We start from the raw sequence: 27,697 nt of genomic DNA on the forward strand, positions 1-27,697 counted from the left end.
AGCAGGAGGGGCAGATGTGGGTTCAATTTCAACATTTAAACGAAGTTTTGTTAAATACATGAATGGGAGGGGTGTACACCTTGGGGCATATGAAAATGATAAACCAATTTAGCAAATTTACCAATTGATAGTATACATAATTAAGAAAGGGTACACTTGCACATCCATACAGTAGCAGGCCCTCTGTTGCTTGGGTTCGACCATGGATGTTGCGTCCTAGCAGCCTACGCAGGACAGGACAGTGCAACGTGGAGAGCAAGCTCTTGCCCACGCAGCTGATGAAGCCAAAGGAACGGCACCAGCTCTGTTCCAGGAGTTGCCAGCCAGAGTTGGGATTCCAGCTCCGGATTTTCCCTCGGGTTTATTCCCAAAGCCTTCCCCCTGAGTGGCTATAGCTGGAAGGCAGCAGGGTTTTGAAATCAGAGCTCTCCTGCTCCTAGATGAGCTGCCCACCACAGCTGACAAGCCCCGTTTACCCGAAGCACCTGGTTTTAAGGCACCAGTAACCAGCCTTTGCCCCTTCTCCTCTCAGTAGAAACAGTTCCGCCGGGTTTGGTAGCCAAGCCACACGTGAAGGCCAGGAACTGGGCTTGGTTGTCAGAGGCTTTCTGAGACAAGCGCCATTGGGAGCATTTAATAGGTAGTGGGAGATTATCCCCATTACTCGAATCAGCTTTGACAACCTTAAGGAACCATACCCATACAAAGGGGAAAACAAGAGCAGAATGCAGAAAATAGTGTTACCGTTACATATTGTGTACACTGTCTGTCAACATGTCTTGCTGCCTCAGTAAGGCAGCCAGCATAATCAAAGGCACCAGTATTGGGCGAGCTTAGGACCAGAGGGCACAGCCTCAAGATAGAAGGACATCCCTTTAGAGCAGAGCTGAGGAGGAGTTTCTTTAGCTGGAGGGTGGTGGATCTGTGGAATTCGTTGTCACAGATGGCATTACAGCGCCAGTGTTCTGGGTTCAATTCCCACTGTAGTCTGTAAAGATTTGTGTATTCTCTCCGTGACCACACTGGTTTCCTCACACGTTCCAAAGATGTAGGGGGTTAGGATTACTGAGTTGTGGGCACGCTGTGTTGGCACTGGAAGTGTGGTGACACTTGTAGGCTGCCCCCACACCATCCTTGGACTTTGTTGGTCGTAGATGCAAGCAACACATATCACTGTATGTTTCGATGTACATGTGACAAATAAAACCCATCGAGCCTGGTCCGCCACTCCATCATGACTGATTTATTTTCTCTCTAAACCTAATTCTCCCGCCTTCTCCCCTTTGCCTTTGATGCTCTTACTAATCAAGAACCTATCAGTCTTCTTTTTAAATATAGCCAATGACTTCATCTCCACAGCCATCTGAGACAATGAGTTCCACAGGTTCACCATCCTCTGGATAACAAAGTTCCATCTCATCTCTGTCCTAAAGGGACGTCCTTTTATCATGCAGCTGTGCCCTATGGTTCTAGACTCTCTCAATGTTGGAAACATTCTCCCTATGTCTGCACTATCCGGGCCTTTCCAGATTGAATAGGTTTCTAGAGATCCTCCATCATTCTTATAAACTCCAGCGAGTATAGGAACAGAGCAAGAAAACTCCGCTCATCGATTAACCCTTTCATTCCTGCGATCATTCTCATAAACCTCCTCAGGATCCTCTCCAATGCCAGATATGGGCCCAAAACGGCACACAATACCTTATAAAGTCTCAGAATTTCGTCCTTGATTTTCTATTCTAGTCCTCAATAGTGTCTCTGCTGGCCATGCTGCCAAATTAAATAAAATATATCTGCCTATTAAAGATCCACATCCCTCCATTCAATGCCTGTTCACGTGTCTAAGAGCCTCTCAATTGTCGCTACCGAATCTGGCTCCACCAGCTCCCCTGGAAGCCTGCTCCAGGCTCCATTTACTCTCTGCGTAAAAGAAAGCACACTTGCCCCACACATCTCCTTTAAACTTTAGACATCCCTGAGATTCTACAGGTGCTGGAAATCCAGAGCAAAGCACACACAAAGTACTGGCGGAACTCAGCAGCTCAGATGAAAACCCACTGTGAGGAATAAAACAGTTGATGTTTCGAGCTGAGGACTCCTCTCACCTTAAAGCGGCGCCCTCTAGTATCTGACCTATCTTCTCCACGTTCTTGTCACTCTCCCCAGATGCAAGGTCTCCACCTGAAACGTGGACGGTTTGCCCGAAATCAGCACATCGAGCTGTCGGTGGAGGAACGGTGCTGACTGGCAACTTCCAGGCTCTGGGAGTTGGTGCTGGGAGACACCCTGAAGCTCGAAGCAGCCAGCTCAGGGGCTCGGTAGGGGAGGACCACAGTGTAGGATCCTCTGCTACTGGGGAGAGAGGGACTGGACTGGCTGGGGAAGCCCCTCACCAGGAGTGTACCACTCCAGGGGACCACGTGAGCTGCAACAGTGGGACTGATGTGGAGGAAAGCAATAGAACAGTCCAGAAAGCATTGACCATGATTGAAAAGAATGGAAAGGTTTATTCTTGCAAATTTTTTTTATTATGAATAATGATTATTTTTATATACTAAAATAATTCCTCTCTGCCCAAACCCTCACGTGATGCTGCTTGACCTGCTGAAGTTTCTCCAGAAGTCTATTAATAAAAAATGTGTGGGTTAGACTTTTCCTCCCGAGTGTGGTGCTTGGCTGCTAGTTTGTACACGCTTCAGCGTCTGTGGCAGTGTCAGTAGCTGGGTACTGAGAGAGAAGTCGAATGAGCTGTCACATCCTGTAGGCTGTACAGAGAGACACGTTCACACTGAACGCAGCCAGTTGCTGACTGACTTCCTATCAAGCTCACTCAGGGAGCCTTTCGAAAAGGTAAATGTTCCCTTTTTAAAAAAAAACTTGATTTAATTTCATGGAACTGGTTCAGGATCCAGAACCGGGTGATTTATTGCAGGTGGATCTCGGTTCCAAAGCGGAGCAGGCTAAACAAGGGCTGAAAGAGTCGGGCTGCGAATGGGGCACGTGCAGTGGACAGTAGGAAGCAGAGAGGCTAGGAAGGAATGGGAAAGAGAGCAGTGTTTTTGATTTTTACGCAGTGATGAGAGGGGTAAGTTCAAAGTAGAATCATGGGCAAGTTTTTTTACACAGTGAACGGTGAACGTGAGGACTGTACTGTCGGGTGGCAAAGGCAGATAGAATTGAGGCGTTTACTGGGAGGGGCTCTGATACAGGCACATGAATATGCAGGTAACGGAGGGACTTGGACCAAGTTTAGGCAGAAGCGATGACTTCAGTTAGGCTTTTAATTGCTAGTTTAATTAGTCCAGCACAACGTTGTGGATCAAACTAATTGTTAGTAAGTAGTTCCCGCACCGACTTCTTCTAGGATCACTAGGGTGTGAGGAACAGGGAAAGAAAAGTAGATAGGCTATGAATATGAGAGAGAGAGAGGGCAGAGAGTGGGGAGGGGAGACAGGGGTAAGAGAGGGGGAGAGAGGCGGTGAGAGCGGGGAAGGGGAGAGAGATGGGGGAGAGGGGGAGAGGGAGACAGGAGAGAGGGGAGAGAGGGAGAGGGAGGAGGGAGGGGGAGAGGGAGAGAGAGGAGGGAGGGGGAGAGGGAGAGAGAGGAGGGAGGGGGAGGAGAGGGGGAAGAGAGGGGGGAGAGAGGGGGGAGAGAGGGTGAGAAAGACCGTGAGCAACAGAGTGTCTGGGTAGGGAGAGGACGGGGGCAGACCTGATTTCATCTCCCATATATTGTGACGGATGGGAAGTGAAGAAGGTAGAGAGAGATCTTCATAGTGTTCTCCAGGACACTATGTAAGGAGAGCGTGCAGGAAGGAGATGTGAGGAAGGGCTGTTAAATTGTGCAGATAGTTACAACTGGATCTGTACCACTTGTTTATAATGCCGTGATGTGACAATGTAATACCGTTAAGTGGTTTCTAACAATGTCATTATGAAACTATCATTCTTAACGATATCATTGTAGTGGTGGCACTAATGATGTGATAACAGAACCACTTATTACTAATGAAATAATTATGGGAACTCTGGACCTTAATTACAATAAAAATATTGAGTCCTAATGATATACTGACAGTAATAATTGCTCCTGAAGTCATCACTGCAAGACTATTGGGTTGTAGTGATGTAACTACAATAAAACTGAAAAATATTCAGAATTAGAATCAGGTTTAATTACATTGGCAAGAAAAATCTGCAGATGCTGGAAATCTGAGCAACACACACAAAATGCTGGAGGAACTCAGCAAGTCAGGCAGCATCTATGGAAAAAAGTACAGTCGACGTTTCGGGCTGAAACCCTTCGGCAGGACTGAAGAGAAAAAGCTGCCTAGATTTAAAAGGTGGGGGAGGGGAGAGAGACCCACCAGGTGATAGGCGAAACCTGGAGGGGGAAGGATGGGAAGAGGGAAAAGAGCTGGGAAGTTGAATAGAGAGACGAGGTGAGAGAGGGAAAGGGGGATAGGAAATGGAGAAGGATGGGGATGGGGTGGTTTGGACGACATTGAGAAATCCATGTTCATGCCATCAGGCTGGAGACTACCCAAACGGAATATGAAGTGTTGTTCCTGCAACCTAAGTGTGGCCTCATCATGACAGGAATGGGAAGTGGAATTAAAATGGACCGCCACTGGGAGATCCCACTTGTCTATTCTGAAATCTGATGGTGGAGATGAAGAAGCTGTTCATGAAACGTTGAGGTGTGTGTCTTCAGGCTCCTGTACCATCTCCTTGATAGTAGCAATGGGAAGAGGGCATGTCCTTGGTGAAGGGGGTCCTTCACGATGGATGTCGCCTCTTTGAGGCATCGCCTTCTGGAGGTTTCCTTGTTGTAGGGAAGGCTAGTGCCCGCGATGGAGCTGGTTGAGTTTACAACTTTCTGCAGCTTCTTCCGATCCCGCACAGTGACCCCGCCATACCAGACGGTGATGCAACCAGTTAGAATACTCCTCACTGTACATCTGTAGAAATTTGTGAGAGTCTTTGGTGACTTATCGAAACTTCTAATGAAACATAGCTGCTGTTGTGCCTTCTTTGTAACTGTATCAGTGTGCTTTGCCCAGGATAGATCCTCAGAGATGTTGACACTGCTCACTCTTCCCACTGCAGATCCCTCGCTGAGGACTGGTCTGTGTTCCTCATCGTTGTTGCTGTGAAACTGCTCAGCCAGCTGATCTACCTCACTCCTGGACGCTTCCCAGACACCGTCTGAAATTCTACCAACAACAGGTAAGTTTATAGATGGCTTTTGAGCTGTGCCTGGCTGCACAGTTGTGGGTGTCGAGAGAGTAGAGCAGTGGGATAAGCTAGCATCCTTGAGGGGTGCCAGAGTCAGTGAGGAGGAGATGTTATTTCTGATCCAGTCTCCTGGTGAGGAAATCAAGGATCCTATTGCACAGGGTGGTACAGAGACCCAGGTTTTAGAGCTTTTTGATTAGAAATGAGTGTATGACTATGTTGAATGCCGAACCGTTGTCAATAAACAGCAGCATGACGTAAGTATTACTATTGTACAGGTGATCCAAGGCAAAAATCCAAGTTATTGACACAGTTACCAGAATAAGAATCGGAATCAGGTTTGTATCACTGACGTATGTCATGAAATTTGATGTCTTGTGGCAGCAGTACATGAAAAATACTACTCCAAGTTACAATATATAAACAGTACAAATAGGAACTAGCGGCGTTGATGGGCTCAGGGTCTGTTCAGAAATCTGATCGAGGGGTAGAAACTATTCTTAAACTGTGTGTCTTCAGGATCCCGTACCTCCTCCGTGAAGGTAGTGATGAGAAGATGGCATGCCCCAGATAGTGAGGGTCCTTCATGATGGATGCCACCTTCTTGAGCAGCACCTCCTGAAGATGTTCCTGACAGAGGGGAGGCTGTGACCGCCACTGTGCTGGCTGACACTACAACCTTTGGCGGTCTCTCCTGACCCTGCGCACCAGACGGTTCTCCCCCCGTACATCGGTAAAAAAATTGCGAGAGTTTTCGGCGACATGCCAAATCAAACTCCTAATGCGGTAGAGCCATTAGTATACTGATTTAAATTACAAACTCTTAAAGGTGATGTTATGATCAGATAGGTTCCTAGGATACAGTTAAAATAATGAATCCTAGCAATGTAATTGTGAAGCTCCTGGGTACTAATGATGTACAGTAATGACAATAAAATATTGAGTTCTTAAAGATTAAAGATTATTTGTCACAGGTACATTGAAACATCAAAACATATAGTGAAATGTGTTGTTTGCAACAACCAACACAGCAGCAAGTGTCACTGTGTTTCTGGCACCAAAATAGCATGCCCACAGCTTGCTAACCCTAACCCATACATGGGAGAACATCAGGCACCTGGAGGACAGGCTTGTGGTCACTGAGAGAACAAATTGGGCAGCAGATTTCAGAAAGGTAGGTAGAAGAGTGGGTTAGTAGGTTTGCAAATCATACAAAACCTGGTAGAGTTGTGGACAGTGTGGAGGATTGTTGTAGGTTGCAGCGGGACATTGACAGGATGCAGAGCTGGGCTGAGAAATGGCAGATAGAGTTTAACCCGGAAAAGTGTTAAGTGATTAACAGAAAGTTGAACTTGAAGGCAGAATGCAGGATTAATGGCAGGATTCTTGGTGGAATGTTCATAGTCCATAGATCCCCCAAAGTTGCCGTACAAGTTGATAGAATTTTCAAGATATATAGTGTGTTGACCTTCATTAAGATGGACCTCCAAATATCCGGACCTGCCTCTCGGTTTTTTTGCACTACCTTAGTTCACATTTTTCTATTTTCTATTTATGATTTATAATTTAAATTTTTAATATTTACTCATTTTAACTATTTTTAATATTTAATATTTGTAATCCAGGGAGTGTGAAGCACAGAATCAAATATCGCTGTGATGATTGTACGTTCTAGTACCAATTGTTTGTTGACAATAAAGTATAAGTACTTAAAATGGCAGATGGAATTTAATATATGACATGTTGCAGTCTGGGAGGACTGCATAGTGAATGTTAAGGCACTGAGGGGTCTGGTAGAGTAGAGGAATCTGGGAGTACAGGTTAATAATTCCTTGAAAATTGGTGTCACAGGTAGATAGAGTCATAAAGAAAGCTATGGGCACTTTATATATCATGAATCAAAGTTCTGAGTACAGGAGTTGGGATGTTATGTTCAAGTTGTATAAGACTTTGGTGAGGCATCTACCTACAGGAAAAATATCAATAAGATTAAATGAGTATAGAAAAAAAATTGCAAAGATATTGCTGAGACTTGAGACCCTGCTGCCCCCCCTCACTGGACCCCCTGCAGTTTGCGTATTGTCCCGACCGCTCAACAGATGACGCCATCGCCACCGCTCTCCACCTGGTCCTCACCCACCTGGACATCCATTCGAATGCTGTTCATAGACTTCAGTTCAGCATTCAACACAATCATTCCTCAGCACCTGATTGGAAAGCTGAAACTGCTGGGCCTGAACACCTCCCTCTGCAACTGGATCCTAGACTTCCTGACTGGGAGACCTCAGTCAGTCCGGATCGGAAGCAGCATCTCCAACACCATCACACTGAGCACGGGGGCCCCCCAGGGCTGTGTGCTCAGTCCACTGCTGTTCATCTGCTGACCCACGACTGTGCAGCAACACACAGCTCGAACCACATCATCAAGTTCGCCGATGACACGGCCGTGGTGGGTCTCATCAGCAAGAACGATGAGTCAGCATACAGAGAGGAGATGCAGCGGCTAACGGACTGGTGCAGAGCCAACAACCTGTCTCTGAATGTGAACAAAACAAAGGAGATGGTCATTGACTTCAGGAGGACACGAAATGACCACTCTCTGCTGGACATTGACAGCTCCTCCGTAGAGATCGTTAAGAGCACCAAATTTCTTGGTGTTCACCTGGTGGAGAATCTCACTTGGTCCCTCAACACCAGCTCCATAGCAAAGAAAACACAGCAGCGTCTCTACTTTCTGTGAAGACTGAGAAAAGTCCATCTCCCACCCCCCATCCTCACCACATTCTACAGAGGTTGTATTGAGAGCAGCCTGAGCAGCCGCATCACTGCCTGGTTCGGAAATTGTACCATCTCAGATCACAAAATCCTGCAGCGGATAGTGAGGTCAGCTGAGAAGATCATCGGGGTCTCTCTTCCCGCTATTACAGACATTTACACCACACGCTGCACCCGCAAAGCTAACAGTATTGTGAAGGACCCCACACACCCTTCACACAAACTCTTCTCCTTCCTGCCATCTGGCAAAAGGTACCAAAGCATTTGGGTTCTCACGACCAGACTGTGCAATAGTTTCTTCCCCCAAGCCATCAAACTCCTTAATACCCAGAGACTAGACTGACATCTACATCATTTATTATTATATTGTAATTTGTCCTCTACCGTGCCTATTGTCTTGTACTTATTGTATAATATTTATTTATTATAATTATTTTATTTATTATTTATTTATTATAATTTATTATATTTAATATAATTATTGTACTGCCCTGCACTGTTTTGTGCACTTTATGTAGTCCTGTGCAGGTCTGTAGTCTAGTGCAGTTTTTATGTTTGCTTTATGTAGTCTAGTGTAGCTTTGTGCTGTCTCATATAGTCTAGTGTAGTTTTGTGTTGTTTCATGTAGCACCATGGTCCTGGAGGAACATTGTTTCGTTTTTACTGTGTACTCTACCAGCAGCTTATGGTCAAAATGACAATAAACTTGACTTGACTTGACTTGAATTATTGGGGAAGATTGAATTGGTTAGGACTGTATTCCCTGGAGCATTGGAGAATAAGGGGTGATTTGTCAGAGGTATACATAATTATGAGGGGTATCGATAAAATAAATACACCCAGGCTTTTCCACAAAGATTGGTGAGACTAGAACTAGAGGTTCATAGGTTAAGGGTGAAAGGCAAAATATTTAAGGGGAGCCTGAAGGGAGATGTCTTCCCTCCGAGTGTGGTGTGAGTGATGTGAGCTGCCAGAGGAAGTGGTGGATATGTGTTTGATTGCAACTTTTAAGAGAAGTTTGAATAAGTACAATAACCGGAGGACTATTAAGGGTTACGGTCCACGTAACTCAATGCCTTCTATATCAAAATGCCTCTTAAATGTTGTATTTGTACACAAGCAGTATGTCAAGGCAACTGGACTCGCTGTGTTGTCTAGAAGACATTTCACCACTCATCCGATAGGCTTCTTCAGTTCTAACCCATGGTGGGCAGTTTTCCGGTTTATAGACTCTGTGAGTTGTTTAAAGGTATAGCGATCACATGAGGGTCGTTAAGAGTTGTAGAGGTCATTAGTCTTATCTTTGCATGAATGGAGGTATGAATTGTTGTGGAGATGCCGGGGTAGAGATGTTAGAACTGCATTGTGAGTAGCTGATAGGTGGCGTTGGACCCAACCCCCTCTGTTAGAGGGGTCCTGCTGAGGGATCTTGACCCGAAACGTTGACTGTACTCTTTTCCAATGATGCTGCCTGGCCTGTTGAGTTGCCCCTGCAGTTCGTGTGTGTTGCTCCCTCTGTTCATGGGTGGGTTTTCCAGTTTGACAAAGAAAGCTCCTTTGTCCATCCCTGAACGGTGGGGTGGGTACAACGCCACCTATCAGCTACTCACAATGTAGTCCTAACATCTCTACCCCGGCGTCTCCACAACAGTTCACACCCCCATTCATGCAAAGATAAGACTAATGACCCTCTCATGACCTCTACCACTCTTAATGACCCTCATGTGATTGATATACCGAGTCTATAAACCGGAAAACTACCCACCATGGATTAGAACAGAAGAACCCTCTCGAATGAGTGGTAAACATCTTCGAGACAAGACAGCAAGTCCAGATGCGTTGATTTACTATTGCTTGATATACAACGACCTGGATGACTGAGAACCTTCGGAGACATATTGTAATTGTACCAACCTCCATCACTTCTCCCGGCAGCTCATCCCATGTACCAACCACCCTCAGGCTGGAAAACTTCCCCTCAGATCTTTAAGTATCCTCATCCAACCGTAAAGCTGTGCTCCCTGGTTCTAGTCTCCCCCGGCCTGGGTAAACAACACTATTCTCCCCATCTATGCCTCTTATAATTCTGTAAATCTCTATAAGGTCATTTCCCCATTATACAGTGAGAATAAACACAGTCTAGCCAGTCCCTTCTTATAACTACAGCTCTCCGTCCCTGGTAATGACCTGATGAATCTCTTCTGCACTCTCGTTTATTGCTACATCATTTTTTCTGTAGTGAGGCGACCGGATCTGTACACGGTACTCCAAGAGCAGCCTGACCGATGTTTTGTACAGCTGCAACATAATGCCACAACCCTTAACCTCCTTGCCCCAGCCCATGGCAGTATGGAGGGACAGGGGGATCTTGTCCATAGATTCATCAAAGTTGATAGGGTGGTTAAGAATGTCTGATTGTTGGCCTTCATTAGTTGGGGGATTGAATTGAAGAGCCAAGAGGTAATGTTGCAGCTCTATAAATTCACAAACAAGAGAAAACCTGCAGATGCTGGAAATCCGAGCAACACACACAAAATGCTGGAGGAAGTCAGTGGGCCAGGCAGCATCTATAGTAAAAAGTACAGCCAATGTTTCAGGCCGAAACCCTTCGGCAGGACTGGCGAAGGGTCTCAGCTCGAAACAACGACTGTACTTTATTCCATAGATGCTGTCTAGCCTGCTGAATTCCTCCAGCCTTTTGTACATGCAGCTCTATAAAACCCTTGTTAGACCACACTTGGATTATTGTGTTCAGACCTGGTCACTTCATTATAGAAACGATGTGGAAGCTTTACAGAGGGCTCAGAGGAGATTTACTGGGATGTTGCTTGGGTTAGAGAGCATGTCTTATGACAATAGGTTGAGGGAGCTCGGGCTTTTCTCTCTGGAGGAAAGGAGACTGAGAGGTGATTTGATAGAGGTGTACAAGATGGTAAAAGGCACAGATAGAGTGCATGGCTGGAAATATTTTCCCAGGACAGAAATGGCTAATACAAGGGTCATAATTTTAAGCAGATTGGAGGAAAGTATATGGCGATGACAGAGATACAGAAGTTCTTTACACAAATCCTGGAACACCCTGCCAGGGTGGTGGTAGAGACAGATACATTAGGGACATTAAAAAAACTCTTACATAGGCACATGGATATAGAAAAATGGAAGGATTAAATTGATTTTAGAGTAGGTTTAAAGGTTGGTACAACACTGTGGGCCGAAGGGCCTGTACTGTGCTGTTATATTTTCAAATGCCATTTTTGCCACCCTATCCACGGTAGCATTGCGATTACTGCAACGGCTTACAGGGCCAGTGAGCCGTGTTCAACTCCCTCTGCTACCTGTCCGGAATTTGTACATTCTCCCCGTGACCGCGTTGGTTTCCTCTGGGTGCCCTGGTTTCCTCCCACGCTGCACAGATGCAGGAGTTAGGTTTAGTAAGTTGTGGGCTTGCTATGCTGGAAGCAGACCAACACTTGTCCTCAGACTGCGTTGGTCGATGATGCAAACGACTCATTTCACTGTTTGTTTCCGTGTACATGTGACAAATAAAGATAATCTTTAATCTGTTAGCATTCGATGTCACAGAATACATTATCTGATACTTGTCAAGATTAAATTCCACCTGCCACATCTCAATCCAAGCTGGTAAATTGGTTCATTATTGTCACATGTGCAATGAAAAACTTTGCTTTGCATGCCGTGTATTGAGGTAGTAGAAGGTAAAATAACAGAATAAAGAATAAAATGTGAGTGTTAGTTGCAGAGAAAGTGCAGTGCAGGCAGACAATATGTTGCAAAGTCAGAACAAAGTAGATTGTGAGGTCAAGAATCCAACTTGACTAGGAGACCATTCAATGATCGTATAACAGTGGGGTCGAACCTGTCTCTGAGCCTGGTGGTACGTGCTTTCTGGCTTTTCTATCATCTGCCCGATAGGAGAGGCGAGGTGAGAATGTCTGGGGTGGGTGCGGTCTTTGACTACACTGGCTGCTTTACAAAGGCAGTGAGAACTGCAGATAGAGTCCATGGAGGGGAGGGAGGCTGGTTTCCGTGATGTGCTGAGCTGCGTCCAAACTCTGTGGTTTCAATAGGTTTCAAAGGTACGTTTAATGTCAGAGAAATGTATACAATACACATCCTGAACTTCCTTTTCTTTGCAAACATCCACAAAAACAGAGGTGTGCCCCAATGAATGAATGACAGTTAAATGTTAGAACCCCAAAGCCCCCCCAACTCCCCCCTCCCACGCATAAGCAGCAACGAGGCAGCGACCACCGCCACTCCCCCACCAGGAAAAACCACCGATGCCCCCCCCCACCAAGCTCAAGCGTGCAGCAAAGCATCAATAAAGTCACAGTCTTGCAGTACCCCAAAAACTACTCATTCACCCGGTAATTTGACATACCACAGGCTCTCTCTCTCTCTCCCTAATAGGGGAAAAGAGATGTCTCCGTTTCACAGTGAGAGGGGAGACATAACAAAACAGTAGAAGGTAAAACAACAGAATGCAGAATAAATTGTGATCAGAGACAGAGCAGTTGCCATATCAGAAGCCATTATGCCTTCAGATAAGAGAGAATGCTTTCCATGACACATTGGTAAAAATTGGTGAGGGAGAATGTTGGGGTTGGGGGGGGCGTCCACTCTCCAGTCGACCTGTATCCCACTATCCTCTCATAACCTTCTTCACAGTCTACCGGTTCACTGAATTCTGTATCAGCTGCAGATTTACAAAACATTCTCATGTGTCACCTGTATACTGTGTACCGCAAACAACAATTCCAGCACCGATTCCTGTGACTCACCGCTTTATACATGGAAGATAGAACATAGAGCATTACATCAGAGTACAGGCTGTTCAGCCCACAATGTGGTGACACAAAGATCAATCTAAACTTTCCCTCCCACATAGCTCTCCATTTTTTCATCAACCATGTGCCTTAATGTTCTTACTGTTTCTTATTCCACTCTCTGTGTAAAAAAACTTATCTCTGACATCTCCCCCCGTACTTTCTTTAAACGTATGCCCCCTCATTTTACATTCTTCCAGTCAGTAAGACATCCCAAAACAAACTTTCTCACGACAACCCAACCCTTCTGGTCCAGCCTACCGTGCGTGACTTTGCTGAGGTCGGCAGGAACACCTTGTCTTCAGTGATTCAGTTACTTCCTCAGGAAACTACTTACACTGGACTGGTCAGACAGGAGTTCCCCATGCTGAATCCTTCCCATCAGTCCCCGCTTTTCCAAGTGTACGTAACTCCCATCCTTCAGAAATTTTCCCCAATAGTCCCTCTTGATGTAAAGCTCACTGGTCTCTGGTTTCCTTCTTTGAGGCTTCTTTTAAAGATCTTTTTAAGGTCTGAGTCACGTCACTCTCACTCACAAAATCAGCCATGGAATGTGTTAATTCAGTTAGTGTGGATTTCATAGAACATAGAACAATACCACACAGGAACAGACCCTTCTGAGGAGCATCTGATAGCCCTGAGTTTAGAAGAATGAGGGGGTCGTAAACACAAAATGATCTGAAGATGCTGGGGTCAAAGCAACACTCACAACACGCTGGAGGAACTCAGCAGGTCGGGCAGCATCCGTGGAAAAGATCAGTCGACGTTTCGTCATGCTGCCCGGCCTGCTGAGTTTCTCCAGCATCTTGTGAGTGTTAGAATGAGGGGGTATCTACTTGAAACCAACCAAATATTGAAAAGCCTAGATAGAGTGGACGTGAAGAGGATGTTTCCAATAATGGGAAAGCTAGGACCGGAAGGCACAGCCTCAGATTAAAAGAACATCCCTTTAAAACAGGAATAATGGGAATTTCTTCATCGGGGGTGGTGAATCTGTGGAATTCTTTGCCACAGACAACTATGGAGGCCAAGTCGTTGGGCATGGGTTCTTGATTAGTAAGGATGTCAAAGATTTCAGAGAGAAGGCAGGAGAATGGTGTTGAGAGGGATAATACATCAGCCGAGATGGAACGGCAGAGCAGACTTGATGGGCTGAATGGCCTAATTCCACTCCTATGTTTATGGTCTATACCTTCAGCCAACGATATCTGTGCGGAACACAATGTCAGATTAAATTAAATCCCTTCTGTCCACACATGATCCTTATTTCTCCATTCCCTTCATGCTCATGTGACTGTCCAACACCTCTGTTGTATCTATTTCCACCACCACCCCCAGCCACACACTTCAGGCTCCCACCCCACACTTCTCCTTTAACCTACACCCACTCTCTTCCGTGTTAGATGCATGTCCTCTAGCACTTGGGCAACACACACACACACAAACAAAGCCGAAGGAACTCAGCAACTCTATGGAGGGCTGAGGTCTTTCATCAGGACTGGAAAGGAAGGGGGAAGAGGCCACATTAAGAAGGGGAAGGAGTTCAAGCTGACAGGTGACAGGTGAACCTAGGTAGAGGAGAAGGTCAGTGGGTGGGGAGGGGTTAGGTGGAAATCTGTAGCAACGGCAGGGCCCTGGGAGTGTTGTGGACCCAGAGCTAGAGGTACGTGGATCTCTCAAAGTGGTGACGCAGATAGACAGGGTGGTGAAGATGGCGTCTGGCACACTGACCATGGGCTTGATTTATAAAAGCAGACTGGACAGGCTGGGACCGGTTTCCCTAGAGGAGATGGAGGCTAAGGGGTGACCTTATAAAATCATGAGGTGTGTACGTGAAGTGAACGGTAATCGTCACTTTTCCCTGGAGTTGGGGAATCTAAGAGGCGAAGGTGAGAGGGGAAAGACTTAAATGGGACTTGAGAGGCAACTTCTTTGCACAGAGAGTGACGGGTTTAGGGGGTGAGCTGCCTGAGGAGGTGGGACCAATTGCGAAGTTTAAAAGGAATTTGGACACGCAGGTGGATACGAATGGTTTCAAGGGGTGTGGGCCAAACACAGGCAAATAGGCCTCTCTCAGGTCGGCATGGATACGATGGGTGTCAGGGCCTGCTTCTGTGCTGTTTAACTGTGAGGGGGAGCTTTCTCTTGGAGGAAGGGAGGATGAAGGGAGATTTAGTCATGTTGTGTAATTTCATGAGGGGGTCTTGAGAGAGTACTGTACGTAGGAAGGATCCACTTCACCTAAGTTGGGTCAAAAAACTTGGAGAGGGGGAGGTGAGGGCAGAGATCTTAAGCATCAGAATGAGAATTGCAGAAGTATTTTCGCAGGGAGACCAGAAAGAAGTTTATAAAGCAAACAGAAGCACAGAAAGGGTAGACAGAGTCAAAATGTCAAAAACCAGAGGACATGCATTTAAGGTGACAAAGGAGCATAGTGGCTAGCATAACCCTTCACCACACCAGCAATCGTGGTTCAATTCCTGCAGTCTCTGAAAGTCTGTATGTTTGCACATTGACCGCATGGGTTTCCTCCGGATGCTCCGGTTTCCTCCTGCGGTCCACAGTCATACGGTTAGGGTTAGTCAGTTGTGGACGTGCTATGTCAGTGACAGGGGCACCTCGACACTTGCAGGCTGCCCCCAGCACATCCTCAGACTGTGTTGCTCATTGGCACAGAGAACACATTTAAATGTACGTCTGTACAGCAAATAAAGCTAATGTTAATATTCATAAAGAGAGCAAATCTTAATATTCATAAATAAAGCTAATCTTTGAGGTGCAAGGGGGAAAGTTCAAAGGAGATGTGCTGGGCAAGAAAGTGGTAGGAACCTGCAATGGACTGCCAGGAGTAATGCTGGAAGCAGATACAATCGACACACATCAAAGTTGCTGGTGAACGCAGCAGGCCAGGCAGCAACTCTAGGAAGAGGTACAGTCGGCGTTTCGGGCCGAGACCCTTCGTCAGGACTAACTGAAGGAAGAGTTAGTAAGAGATTTGAAAGTGGGAGGGGGAGGGGGAGATCCAAAATGATAGGAGAAGACAGGAGGGGGTGGGATAGAGCCAAGAGCTGGACAGGTGCTAGGCAAGAGGGATACGAGAGGATCATGGGACAGGAGGTCTGGGGAGAAGGAAAAGAGGGAGGGGGGAAAACCCAGAGGATGGGCAAGGGGTATAGTCAGAGGGAGAGAGGGAGAAAAAGGAGAGAGAGAGAAAGAATGTGTGTATATAAATAAATAACAGATGGGGTACGAGGGGGAGGTGGGGCATTAGCGGAAGTTAGAGAAGTCAGTGTTCATGCCATCAGGTTGGAGGCTACCCAGACGGAATATAAGGTGTTGTTCCTCCAACCTGAGTGTGGCTTCATCTTTACAGTAGAGGAGGCCGTGGATAGACATGTTAGAATGGGAATGGGATGTGGAATTAAAATGTGTGGCCACTGGGAGATCCTGCTTTCTCTGGTGGACGGAGCGTAGGTGTTCAGCAAAGTGGTCTCCCAGTCTGCGTCGGGTCTCGCCAATATATAGAAGGCCACATCGGGAGCACCGGACAATCGAGGGTGTGAGGCAGACACATGAATCTGCAGCGAATGGAGGGAATGTGCTGGCAGAAGAGATTTAGTTTAAATTGGCATCATGTTGGCAGATATTATGGGGCTGAAGGGCCTGTACCATTCTGTGTTCATGTGCAGCCTGACTCTATTTCAATATGGACTGAGAAGGAGAAATGGCCACAGAGGGGGATGGCCACTGTAAAGATCATTACACAAACTTATTATGAAGTGATGAAATATCGCTACATAACTTTGATGCCGCTGATATTAAACTTGATTCTGATTCAGAAATTATTTATTATTGTCACATGAGGTACAGTGAAGAACTTTGTTTTGCACACCATTCACACAGATCATTTCATCACATCAATACTTTGAGGTGTCCCAAGGGAAGACAATGACAGAATGAAGGATACAGTGCTGTAGCAGCAGAGGAAGTGCAGTGCAGGCAGAAAATAAGGTACAATGGCCATGACCAGGTAAACTGAAAAGTCCCAGCCTCACTCCCCTCCACCACCCACCTTCCCCCTCACCTGGTCTCACCTATCACCTGTCAGCCTGAACTCCCCCCTCACCCCACCTTCTTATACTGGCTTCTGCCCCCTTCCTTACCAGTCCTGATGATTGCTGTTTTGTGACAGCAGTGCAATTCATCGACATAAAAATGACTATAAATTTCAAAATTAAATAAAGAGTGCAAGATAAAAGGATCCACGTCCATTGTCCATTCAGAAATCTGATGGCGGAGGGAATGAATCTCCTCCTGAATCATGGGCTGTGGGTCTTCAGGCTCCTGTACCTCCTCCCTGGTGGTAGGAATGAGAGGAGGGCGTGTCCTGCACGTTGACGATCCTTAGTGACGGACAGCGTCTTCCTGAGATACCCCTCAACATTCGCATTCATTTCGAGAAGACTGTATAAGAATATAAGAGGAAAGATGTAATGCTGAGGCTTTGTAAGATGTCCTCGATGGCGGGGAGAGGGAGGGTTGTGCCTGAGTCGACAACCCTCTGCAGCCTCGAGCAATCCTGTGCGTTGAAGCCTCCATACCTGGGGGTGATGCAACCAGTCGGAATGCTCTGCACCACCCACACTACAACTTAATAGAAGGTACACAGGAAGCTAAGAAATTTGAACATTGCGTTACACTTCAGTATATGACATAGCATAATAATATAATCATTTCCTTTGTCTGCACTCCATGGTGAAACATACTTTTCTAATCAACCTCTTCCTCTGCCTTTTTCTTGTTTAATGAAGGGCCCCACGCTGACTGTTTCTCTGCTCACAAATACTGCCTGATCTGCTGAATTTTTCCAGTAGTTTCCATTTTCAGCGTTAATACCATTTTAGAACATAGAGCATTACAGCACAGTTCAAGGCCATTGGCCACAATGTTGGGCTGACCCTTTAACTAACCTAACCCTTCCCTCCAACACAGATCTCCGTTTTTCTATCATCCACGTGCCTGGCTAAGAGTCTGGTAAACACACTGAACAGATCCACCTCTACCATCACCACCAGCAAGGCATTCCAGACACCCACCATTCTCTGTGAGAAAAAACACTTCTGACACCCCCCTATACCTCCCTTCAATCACCTTAAAATTATACCCTCTCATATTAGACATTTCCATTCTGGGACGAGTCTCCTACTCCCTTCTTCATCTATGCCTCTTATCGTCTTGTTTCAAGTTAAGTTGCCTTAGCTTCTCTGACCCTACTCACAGACACAGATGGAACCGAGCCCTTTGGCCCTCTTGGTCCATGCTGACAAAGTTGTTTACCTGGGCAAGTCCCACCTGCCCCACCTGCCAGCACTTGGTGCTTTGTAACCTTCCCTAAATGTCCAAATACCTCTGTGGTTGTACCCTTCCCTGACAGCCAGTTCCACATTCCCACCACCCTGTGTGTGAAGATGTTGTCTCTCAGGTCTCTTGTAAACCTTGCTCCTCTGGTTTTAGCCTCCTCTATCCTGGGGAAAAGACTGTGACAAAACTCATTATCTATACCCCTCATGGTTTTATGTAATTATGTGAAGCCACCTGTCATACTCACCCCTTACCTTATACTTGTATAAGTCGGCTGAAGGCTGATATATACTTGTGCGTCAAATCGATGCCGTAGGTACGGTGTTGCCACGAACCCTACGCAGAGGCTACGCGGATCCCTACGCCGTAGCCTGACACGTACCTCTCCCAAAATGTAACTATGCGTCGCGGCAACGCAGACCGCAATAACTGTGATTGGTCCGCTTGGTAGCATTGCATTTCCTCCAGCTTCCCATTGGCTGACTGAAGGGCAGGGAAGGAACTCTGGCTGCAATGCTTTCCATAAGGCTTTACAGACCTCCGAAATTATGGAGGACACATTTCACTTTTACGAAAAAAGACGCTCGCTTTAAACTTGTTTACCCCGAGAAAGACTACCATGGCCATGAAGCCTTGCATGGGCAGGTGTGCGCGCATGCACAACATGCCCGAATTGCAGAGCAGCGCAGACACACCAACGCACAAGTATAAATGCTCACAACGCGCGTAGACCACTTGCATAGGTTATGGCATCCATTTGACGCAGAAATATAAATCAGGCTTTATACTCGTATAAGCCTGGGCCGTTCCTGAAGGTGCAGCTCTCAGTCCGACTTTCCTTCACATCCCTTTGGTCTACAACACCCCACTTTGGGGAATTCCAGTGGGTGGTGGTGACGGGGGAATCTGGTGAGGGGTGGTGGTGACAGGAGAATCTGGTGAGGGGTAGTGATGGGGAATCTCGTGGGGGTGGTGGTGACGGGGAAATCTGGTGGGTGGTGGTGATGGGAATCTGGTGGGGGTTGATGATGGGGGAATCTGGTGGGGGTGGTGATGGGGGATCTGGTGGGGGTGGTGATGGGGGATCTGGTGCAGGTTGATGATGGGGGAATCTGGTGGGGGTTGATGTTGGGGGATCTGGTGGGGGTTGATGACGGGGGATCTGGTGGAGGGTGGTGGTGATGGGGGAATCTGGTGGGGGTGGTGATGGGTGTATCTGGTGGGGGGTGGTGGTGATGGGGGGAATCTGGTGGGGGGTGGTGACGGGGAAATCTGGTGGGTGGTGGTGACAGGGGAATCTGGTGGGGGGTGGTGATGGGGAAATCTGGTGGGAGGTGGTGACGGGGGAATCTGGTGGGGGGTGGTGACGGGGAAATCTGGTGGGTGGTGGTGACAGGGGAATCTGGTGGGGGGTGGTGATGGGGAAATCTGGTGGGAGGTGGTGACGGGGGAATCTGGTGGGGGGTGGTGACGGGGGAATCTGGTGGGGGGTGATGATGGGGGAATCTGATATGTGACAATGGGGATATTTGGTGGGTGGTGGAGCAAGGTTTGGGGTCAGTGTCGAGAAGGAACATGGCCTCTGCCCTTTTTCACCCCCCTCCCCATCTTCCTCTTCTTCCAGGTTCTGTTTGCTGACGGGGATCCTGTTGCCATGAGCAACACCAACGAGACTGGGCTGCAGGAGCCCTGTAACATCACCTACAGCCGTTCCACTATCCCGCTCACCACCGTCTACGGCCTGGTAATGGTCTTTGGCTTCCCAGCCAACCTGCTGACCCTGATCCTAAGCATGCTGAAGATCCGACGGAAGAACGTTCTCTCTGTGTACCTCTTCACCCTGTCGCTCTCGGACCTGGCTTACCTGTGCACCATCCCGAACTGGATCACCTACGTCCAGAGCGCGAACAAGTGGAACCAGAGCCCGTTATCCTGCAAGATCACTGGCTACATATTCTTCAACAACCTCTACATCAGCATCCTCCTACTCTGCTGCATTTCCGTGGACCGCTGCCTCGTGGTTCTCTACCCCATCGAGGCCCAGTGGCGCCGGCGCCGGCGGACGGCCGTGGTTGTCTGTCTCGCCATTTGGATGCTGGTTATGGTCATCCACACCCCGGTCTTCATTCTGTCCGGTGTGCAGAGTACCGAGAAGAAGAATGACTCCTGTTTTGAGACATTTCCGATGCCACCCTTGGTGGCGAAGTTTAATTATGCCCGCTTTTGCGTGGGGTTCTGTGTCCCCCTCTGTATCTTGGCCTGCAGCAACTTCCTCATCTTCCGCCGCATCCAGTCCAGCCCCTGCCTCAACCCGTCTCAGAAAGCCAAGGTGAAGTACCTCGCTGTGGCCGTGATCCTGATCTTCCTCATCTGCTTCACCCCCTATCACGCTATCCTCCTGAGTCGGGCCGTGGCGTACTCCATCCTCGACAACAGCTGCGAATTTGAGCAGAAAATATACACGGCATCCACGGCGTTCCTCTGCCTCTGCACGGTCAACAGCGCCATCAACCCCTTCCTCTATATGTTCTCCTCTGAGAGTGTGAGGCAGGAGCTGAAGCGGGACCTCCGCATCCTCCTCTGCCTTCCCGTCCCGCAGGAAAGTGCGACTGACAGCTACACTTTCAGGAATGGCCCAGGCTCCCGGGTGTCCTCCTGTCGGAGGGAGGAGATGACCAGCTTGCAATGAACAGCCCAGGGGTCCTCAGGCACGTGGAACATTGGTGGACTCCACCTGCGTCTCAGCTGGACCGGCTTTTTGCCCTCGAGGCGGGTGGACCGGAGAATGCCAGATGCCAGGGAAGATTTCCGCAGAGATTTCAATCGCCAGGCGTCTCAAGGTCTGGCAGAGACATGGTACATGCCAAGATCTGGCCTGAGAATGGAAGGGCAGCAGGCACGGGCACACCTCCAGGAGACAGTTATCCTTGCTGGAAACTGGGTTCCCAAGCAGGAAGGTGGGGGAGGGTGGGGTGGGAGTATGTCATCAGGAGAGATTGGGCCAGCATCCAACTGTACTGACCTTACCCTGGGAGTGTGTGAGGGAATGGTGTAGAGGGAGCTTCACTCTGTGTCGGACCCCAGGAGTGTGTGATGGGACAGTGTAGAGGGAGCTTCACTCAGTGTCTGACAATGGGAATATGAGATGGGACAGTGTAGAGGGAGTTTTACTCAGTGCCTGACAGTGGGAGTGTGTGATGGGACGGTGTAGAGGGAGCTTCACTCTGTATCTGACCCCAGGAGTGTGTGATGGGACAGTGTAGAGGGAGCTTCACTCTGTATCTGACCCCAGGAGTGTGTGATGGGACGGTGTAGAGGGAGCTTCACTCTGTGTCTGATCCCAGGAGTGTGTGATGGGACAGTGTAGAGGGAGCTTCACTCAGAGTCTGACCTATGCTGTCCCTGCCTAAAATTGCTTAATCTTCTGTATAAGCTTTACCAGCTCTGATAATCATCAGCAATTCTGCAAACACAAATGTTGCTGAAATCTGTTTGATCATGTGAACTGGCATACAGTAATTTGAGGTGAATATCGGAAGAGTGTTAGTAAATATTGTGATCATATGCTATATTAGCGAGAACCAAAGCAGAGGGAAGATTGGGATCTATTGAGATGATCTGTCAGGTTATGATTAGATCATCATCCAGCATTGTGATTGCATCATCTCTCAGAGATTGTGATTGGATCACCTTTCATGGACTGTGATTGGATCATTCCTTGGCAACTTTGATTGGACCAATTCACCATTGGAAATGTGATTGCACAGTCTCACAGGGATTGTGATTCAATGATCTCTTGAGGAATGTCACTGAAATATTTCCTATGGACTGTTATTGAATGATCTCTCAAGTAATGTGGATGTTTCACATCGCAAGGAATACAACTGGATAATTTCTCAAGGAATGTGGTTGATTGATATCTCCAGGAACATGACTGGGCAATCTCTCAAGAAATGTGATTTGACAGACTCTCAGGGTCTGTGATTGGACATGTTCTCAGGGATTGTGATAGGATGACCTATCAGGAACTTCGATTGGATAATTTCTCAGGGAATCTGCTTGGAAATCTTTGAGGGGCTGTGATTGGGTGACCTCAGGGACCTTAAGTGGAAAATGTATGGATCCAGACAGAAGGTGGGAAGTAGGTGGCTCGGTTTCAGACTGCCTTCAGGTTCCAAAGGCCTCTCACTACACTGTTAATTCCTTCCTCTTGGTTTTGTATTATCAATGATACCATGGGAGAGTGGTGATGTCATCAGTCGGGCTGGGCCCTTCCACCAATTAAGAGCCACTGACCTATTAAAGATGTAAATGAGCTGGCTGTGTCTGAACTTCAAACTTTAACTTCAGACAGTGCGACCCTTGATGGCGTGACTGACCTCTCGATGGTGTGACCTGTCATTGTGAGATTAACCCCTCAATGTTGCGACTCTGTCACTGTGAAACTTACCCCTGGATGTTGTGACCCTTCACTGTGAGACTGACCCTGTGACGGTGTGACCCTGTCATTGTGAGATTGACTCTATTCCTTTCCACAGATGGTGCTCAGCAGATCAGGTAGCATCAATTGAAAAGAATAAAAAGTCAATGTTTTGGGCTGAGAGCCTTCATGCTCTGATTTATGAGGACCAATGTGCCAAAAGCTCTCTTTACCACCCTATCCACCTGTGATACCACTTCCAAGGAATTATGGATTTGTACTTTGGGTCTTTCAGCCGAAACGTTCTCTGTTTTTCCCTTCCACAGGTGTTGTCCGTCTGCCTAAGTTCCTCCAACATCTCTACTGTTCTTTCACACACGGACTCACACTGCAGTGATCACTCGGCCATGCTGAGGGGGTGGTGGAGCGGGGGGAATTTAGCTTTGATTCAGAGAACTGAAAGACATGGTTGGAATTTCCACAGCTAGTTGTATGAATGTGTCAGTTCTGTCTGTGCGTGCCTGGGCAAACCACAGACCTAGTTTCATGACAGGTGAGCACTTATGCTGAATCACACGCTAGTCTGGATCCCGATCACACAGGAGATTTAAAAGGGACACTGGTGGGAGCTTCATGCAAATGGTGATGCAGATTTGGAACGAGGTGCCAGAAATAGTGGTCGGGGTGGGCACATTATCAACATTTAAAAGCTATCCAGATAGGCACATGGATAGGAGAGCTTTAGAGGGCCCTGGGCCAGACGTGGGTGGATGGGACCAGATTGCCAGCTGACAGAGTCAGCAGGAACATGTTGGGCTGAAGGGCCTGTATCCGTGCTCTATAACAATTAAGCTGGAGAGTTCTCTGGCTGTATAATGGAGCAGCAAATGTTGTCTGTGGTGATTTAGAACGTAGAACATAGAGCAGTACAGCACAGTAGGCCCTTTGGCTCATGTTGTGCTGACTTTTTAACCTGCTCCGATATCAATCTAACCCTTCCCTCCCACATAGCCCTCCATTTTTTCTACTATCCAATTGCCTTTCTAAGAGTCTCTTTAAATGCCCCTAATGTATCTGGCTCTACCACCACTCCTGGCAGGCTGTTCCGCACACTTACCACTCCCTGTGTTACAAACTTCCCTCTGGCATTCACCTCATACTTTCAGTTGCAGTTTGGACTCTCATCAATCCCTGGCTAAAGCAAACAAGCCTTTGCCCAACCTGTCCACGCCAACCAAGATACCCACTGGCCCAATTTGCCCAAGATGCCCACCCAGGCTAGTCCCATTTGCCTAACGACCCACACTCAATAATCCAGAAACAGCTTCTTCCCCACAGTACCAGGTTTCTGAATGATCAGTGAACCAGTGAGTACTACATCACTACACAACACACACAAAATGCTGGAGGAACTCAACAGAACAGGCTGCATCCGTGGAGAATAGACAGTCAGTGTTTTGGGCCGAGACCTTTTATCAGCATCTCATTATTCCCATTTTTGTACTATTTATTTAGTTTGAAACTTATAGTATTTGCAACTGGGACACAACAAATTTCACATCATATAAGATGATGATAATAAACCTGATTCTGGCCCATATCCTTCAAAACCTTTCCTATCTATGTATGTGTCCCAGTGTCTTTTAAATGGTGTCAATGTGCCCACCTCTGTCACTTCCTCTGGCAGCTCATTCCATATACCTACCATCCTCTAGGTGAAGAGTTTTCCCTTTACATCTCATTGTAGGCCCAGTGGCCTGAACTGCACTGTACTCTTCCATTTATTGGGAGCTGGGACTGGGCATGGGAGACACAGGAGTTTAAAACAGATCAGTCTCAGGACTTGCTGGTCATTTTCAACTTATCAGGACCCCAATGGAGGCACATTTGTAAATTGTTAATTGACAATAGATTGGCTGATTAGCTAATTGACAGCGGGCAATAAAATATTAGGGTCAGGTGGGTTAGCCATCTTGGAAACAGGGAGATTGAGCAGGTGCTGGAAATTCAGAGCAACGCATGTAGAATGCTGGAGGAACTCAACAAACAGGCAGCGTCTGTGGAGAGGAATGAACAGTTGACGTTTTGGACTGAGACCCTTCATCATGATTGAAAGGGATGGGGGGAAAAAGCCAGAATAGGAAGCTGAGGGGAGGGGAAGGAATACAAACTAGCAGGTCACGTTTAAAACTAATTTTAAAGTCAAGCTATTTGAAAAGTGAACATTTATCCATGATTAACACTTCCATAGAAGTATTTAGGTATGCTGCAGGTGAGGGGGGATGAGGTGGGAAGCCGGGAGGTGATAGATGGATGAGGTAAAGAGCTGAAGAAGGAATGTGATAGGAGGGGAGAAGGGGCACTGGAGGGAGGTGATGGGCAAGTGAGAAGGGAAGGGGTAAGAGTGATTATTGCAACAGTGAGCTTGTGTTAGAGAGGAGAACTGAGGGTTTGGTGCGGAGAGGTGGAGTTTGTAGCCCGGGTGTGCCAGTGAGAATAACTTTTTAAGAGAAGACACAGGCAAGGTTCTATTTTTGTTGTCTGTAACTCATTAGTCCCTGAGATTCAGATTTATTTAACACATGTGCATGTTAACATTCGGTGCAACGTGTTAACAACCTGAGGATGTGCTAGAGGAAACTCACACGTATTGCCGCACATTCTGGTGCAAATAGCATGCCCTATGAGCTTAAAAGATGAAACAACTGGTTCTGAGCCGTGACCTGGAAAGAGAATGCAACTCGGTGCCATCTTGACCCTGAAACTGAATTGAATCGGTGTAGGTTGGGTGTTAGTCAGTGCACAGAATGCTCCTCCTGCAATATGTGGGAAGTCAGGGAACCTCACAATCTCCCTGATGACTGCATAGAACAGTGCAGCACGGTACAGACCCTCTGCCCTATGTTGTACTGAGCGTTTAATCTAATCTGAGATCAATCTAACCCTTCCCTCCCCCACAGCCCTCTATTTTTCTATCACTCAATGCTTATCTAAGATATCCCCAATGTATCTGCGTCTACCACCACCCTTAACAGCATGTTCCACGCACTCACTTCCCGCGATGCTGCTGGTATCAATTTGTATCGATCTCTGCCGTTAGATTCATCAGCTACATGGAGAGGGGGAGCCTGCTATATGGGCAACAGCTCGCTCTCCACATCGTACTGCCTTGGCTCGCCTACTGAGATAGGATACAAACATCCATGGTTAACCCCAACCAATGGGAGTCACCAGAGTTGACCTAACCTGATCTTTCAGGAGATATAGCTGGGTGCACTGACCATCCGTGGGAAGTCCAGCTCCTGATACACCAGAACGAAGAGCTGGAGCTGGATGTGCTCAGGGCCACCTGGGAAGCTGGGGACTACAGAGATGAGTCTCCAGATGTGGTCATACCTAACGATCAGGCTTCAGGTAGATGGGTGATTCCGGGAGTGAAGGGGTTAACCTATGAGGTGTGTTTGGCGGCTTTGGGCCTGTACTCACTGGATCTTAGAAGAATATGGGGGATCTCATTGAAACCTACTGGGTGTTGAAAGGACTAGATTGGGTGGATGTGGAGAGGATGTTTCCTGTGGTGGGGGATATCCAGAACTACAGGACACAGCCACAAAATTGAGGGGTGATCCTTTAGAACAGAGGTAAGGAGGAATTTTTTTTGAGCCAGAGAGTAGTAAATCTGTGGAATGCTCTGCCACAGACTGCGGTGAAGACCGTGGGTATATTTAAGGCGGAAGTTGATCATTTCCTGATTGGTCAGGGCATCAAAGGATATGGTGAGAAGGAAGGTGTGTGGGGTTGAGTGGGATCCAGAATCAGCCATGATGGAATGGCAGAGCAGACTCGATGGGCTGAATGGCCTAATTCTGTCCCTATGTCTTATGGTCTTATGGGTGCCCACTAGGAGAAGGAGGGCAATCAGTGTGGGATTCCTCTATGGCTAGTCCACTCAGTAGCAGGTCTAGCTCTTTGGATATTGCTGGGGGGCGGGTATTGGGGTTTATTAGGGCACAGGTCAGTGGCACCGTCGCCCACTCTGAGGTTCAACAGGGAAAGGTAAAGTCTACTGGAACGATAGTGACAGGCGACTCAGTGGCTGCCGAAGTGGACGGCTGATTCTGTGGAAAGAGATGCCAGATGCCCGGCTGCCAGGGTTGAGGATGCCACAGAATGGCTGCAGAACATTCTCAAGGGGAAAGGGGAGCAGCCAGGGGGGCATGGTGCACGTTGGCACCAATGGCACAGAAACGGAGAGTGAGTTAGGACAGAAGCTGAAGAGCAGGACCTCAAAGTACTGCTCTCTGGATTACTCCCAGTGCCATGTGTTCGTTACGGCAGAAATAGAAAGACAGACCGTATGACTGAGTGGCTGAGGAATGGTATAGGGGACAGGGTTTAAGGTTCTTGTATCATTGAGGCTGGGCTGACCTGGGTTCATTAAACCACATAAAACTTCAGTATCTATTTAACTCATTGTAATTTATTGTAATTATTGTGAACTGCTGCTGCAGAAAACGAATTTTACAATATATGTCAGTAAGAATAAACCTGATTCAGATCATACACTACAAAAAGAGGCCCTTTGGCCCATCATGTCCACACTGACCAGCATACGAATCTCCTTGCCTGTCTTGGCAATGTAACAGAACAGAGGGACCGAGGAGAACATGTGCACAGTTCACTGTGTTACGTACCCCGTAACTGGGTTGCCAAACCAGCAGAAATGGATCACTCAGCTGGAGTCTGGATTACTAGAACTAAGAAAGTTTTATTAAAGAAACAAGCAACACAGTACTCTAATCAAAAGGATAATAAATGCAACAGTTCAGCAATGATAAACACACATGTACACAGAATTAAGATAACAGGATCAATCAAGCTCTATCGTCGTCTAGGGGTAAATGACCAGTTTCAAAGTGACGCAAAGTTCAGTTCAATTGAGTTCAGTTCAGTTCACAGTAATCACTGCCGTGGGAGATGGACAGTGGGGGGAAGGAGAGAGAGAGCAAAAATGAATGAATATTCAAACGGCTTCCACACAGACCTTCGATATTCT

The 27,697-nt window shown here is 47.3% G+C and overlaps 1 protein-coding gene across 2 annotated transcripts; it reads left to right on the top strand.

Annotated features, from left to right (window-relative positions):
* Positions 1 to 2,766: 2,766 nt before the first annotated feature.
* LOC140205181 (probable G-protein coupled receptor 132) lies at positions 2,767 to 27,697 on the top strand. 2 transcript variants are annotated; one of them, XM_072272509.1, is made up of 4 exons: positions 2,767 to 2,850; positions 5,110 to 5,229; positions 16,764 to 16,871; positions 19,846 to 27,697. In XM_072272509.1, the coding sequence occupies exon 4, from the start codon at positions 19,876 to 19,878 to the stop codon at positions 20,908 to 20,910; it is 1,035 nt and encodes a 344-aa protein (XP_072128610.1). In that variant the 5' UTR covers positions 2,767 to 2,850; positions 5,110 to 5,229; positions 16,764 to 16,871; positions 19,846 to 19,875; the 3' UTR covers positions 20,911 to 27,697. The 2 variants fall into 2 exon arrangements, with proteins under 2 accessions (XP_072128610.1, XP_072128599.1); XM_072272498.1 differs by lacking the exon at positions 16,764 to 16,871.

The sequence above is a fragment of the Mobula birostris genome, chromosome 1, assembly GCF_030028105.1.
Source record: "Mobula birostris isolate sMobBir1 chromosome 1, sMobBir1.hap1, whole genome shotgun sequence".
NCBI classification, from domain to species: Eukaryota; Metazoa; Chordata; class Chondrichthyes; order Myliobatiformes; family Myliobatidae; genus Mobula; species Mobula birostris.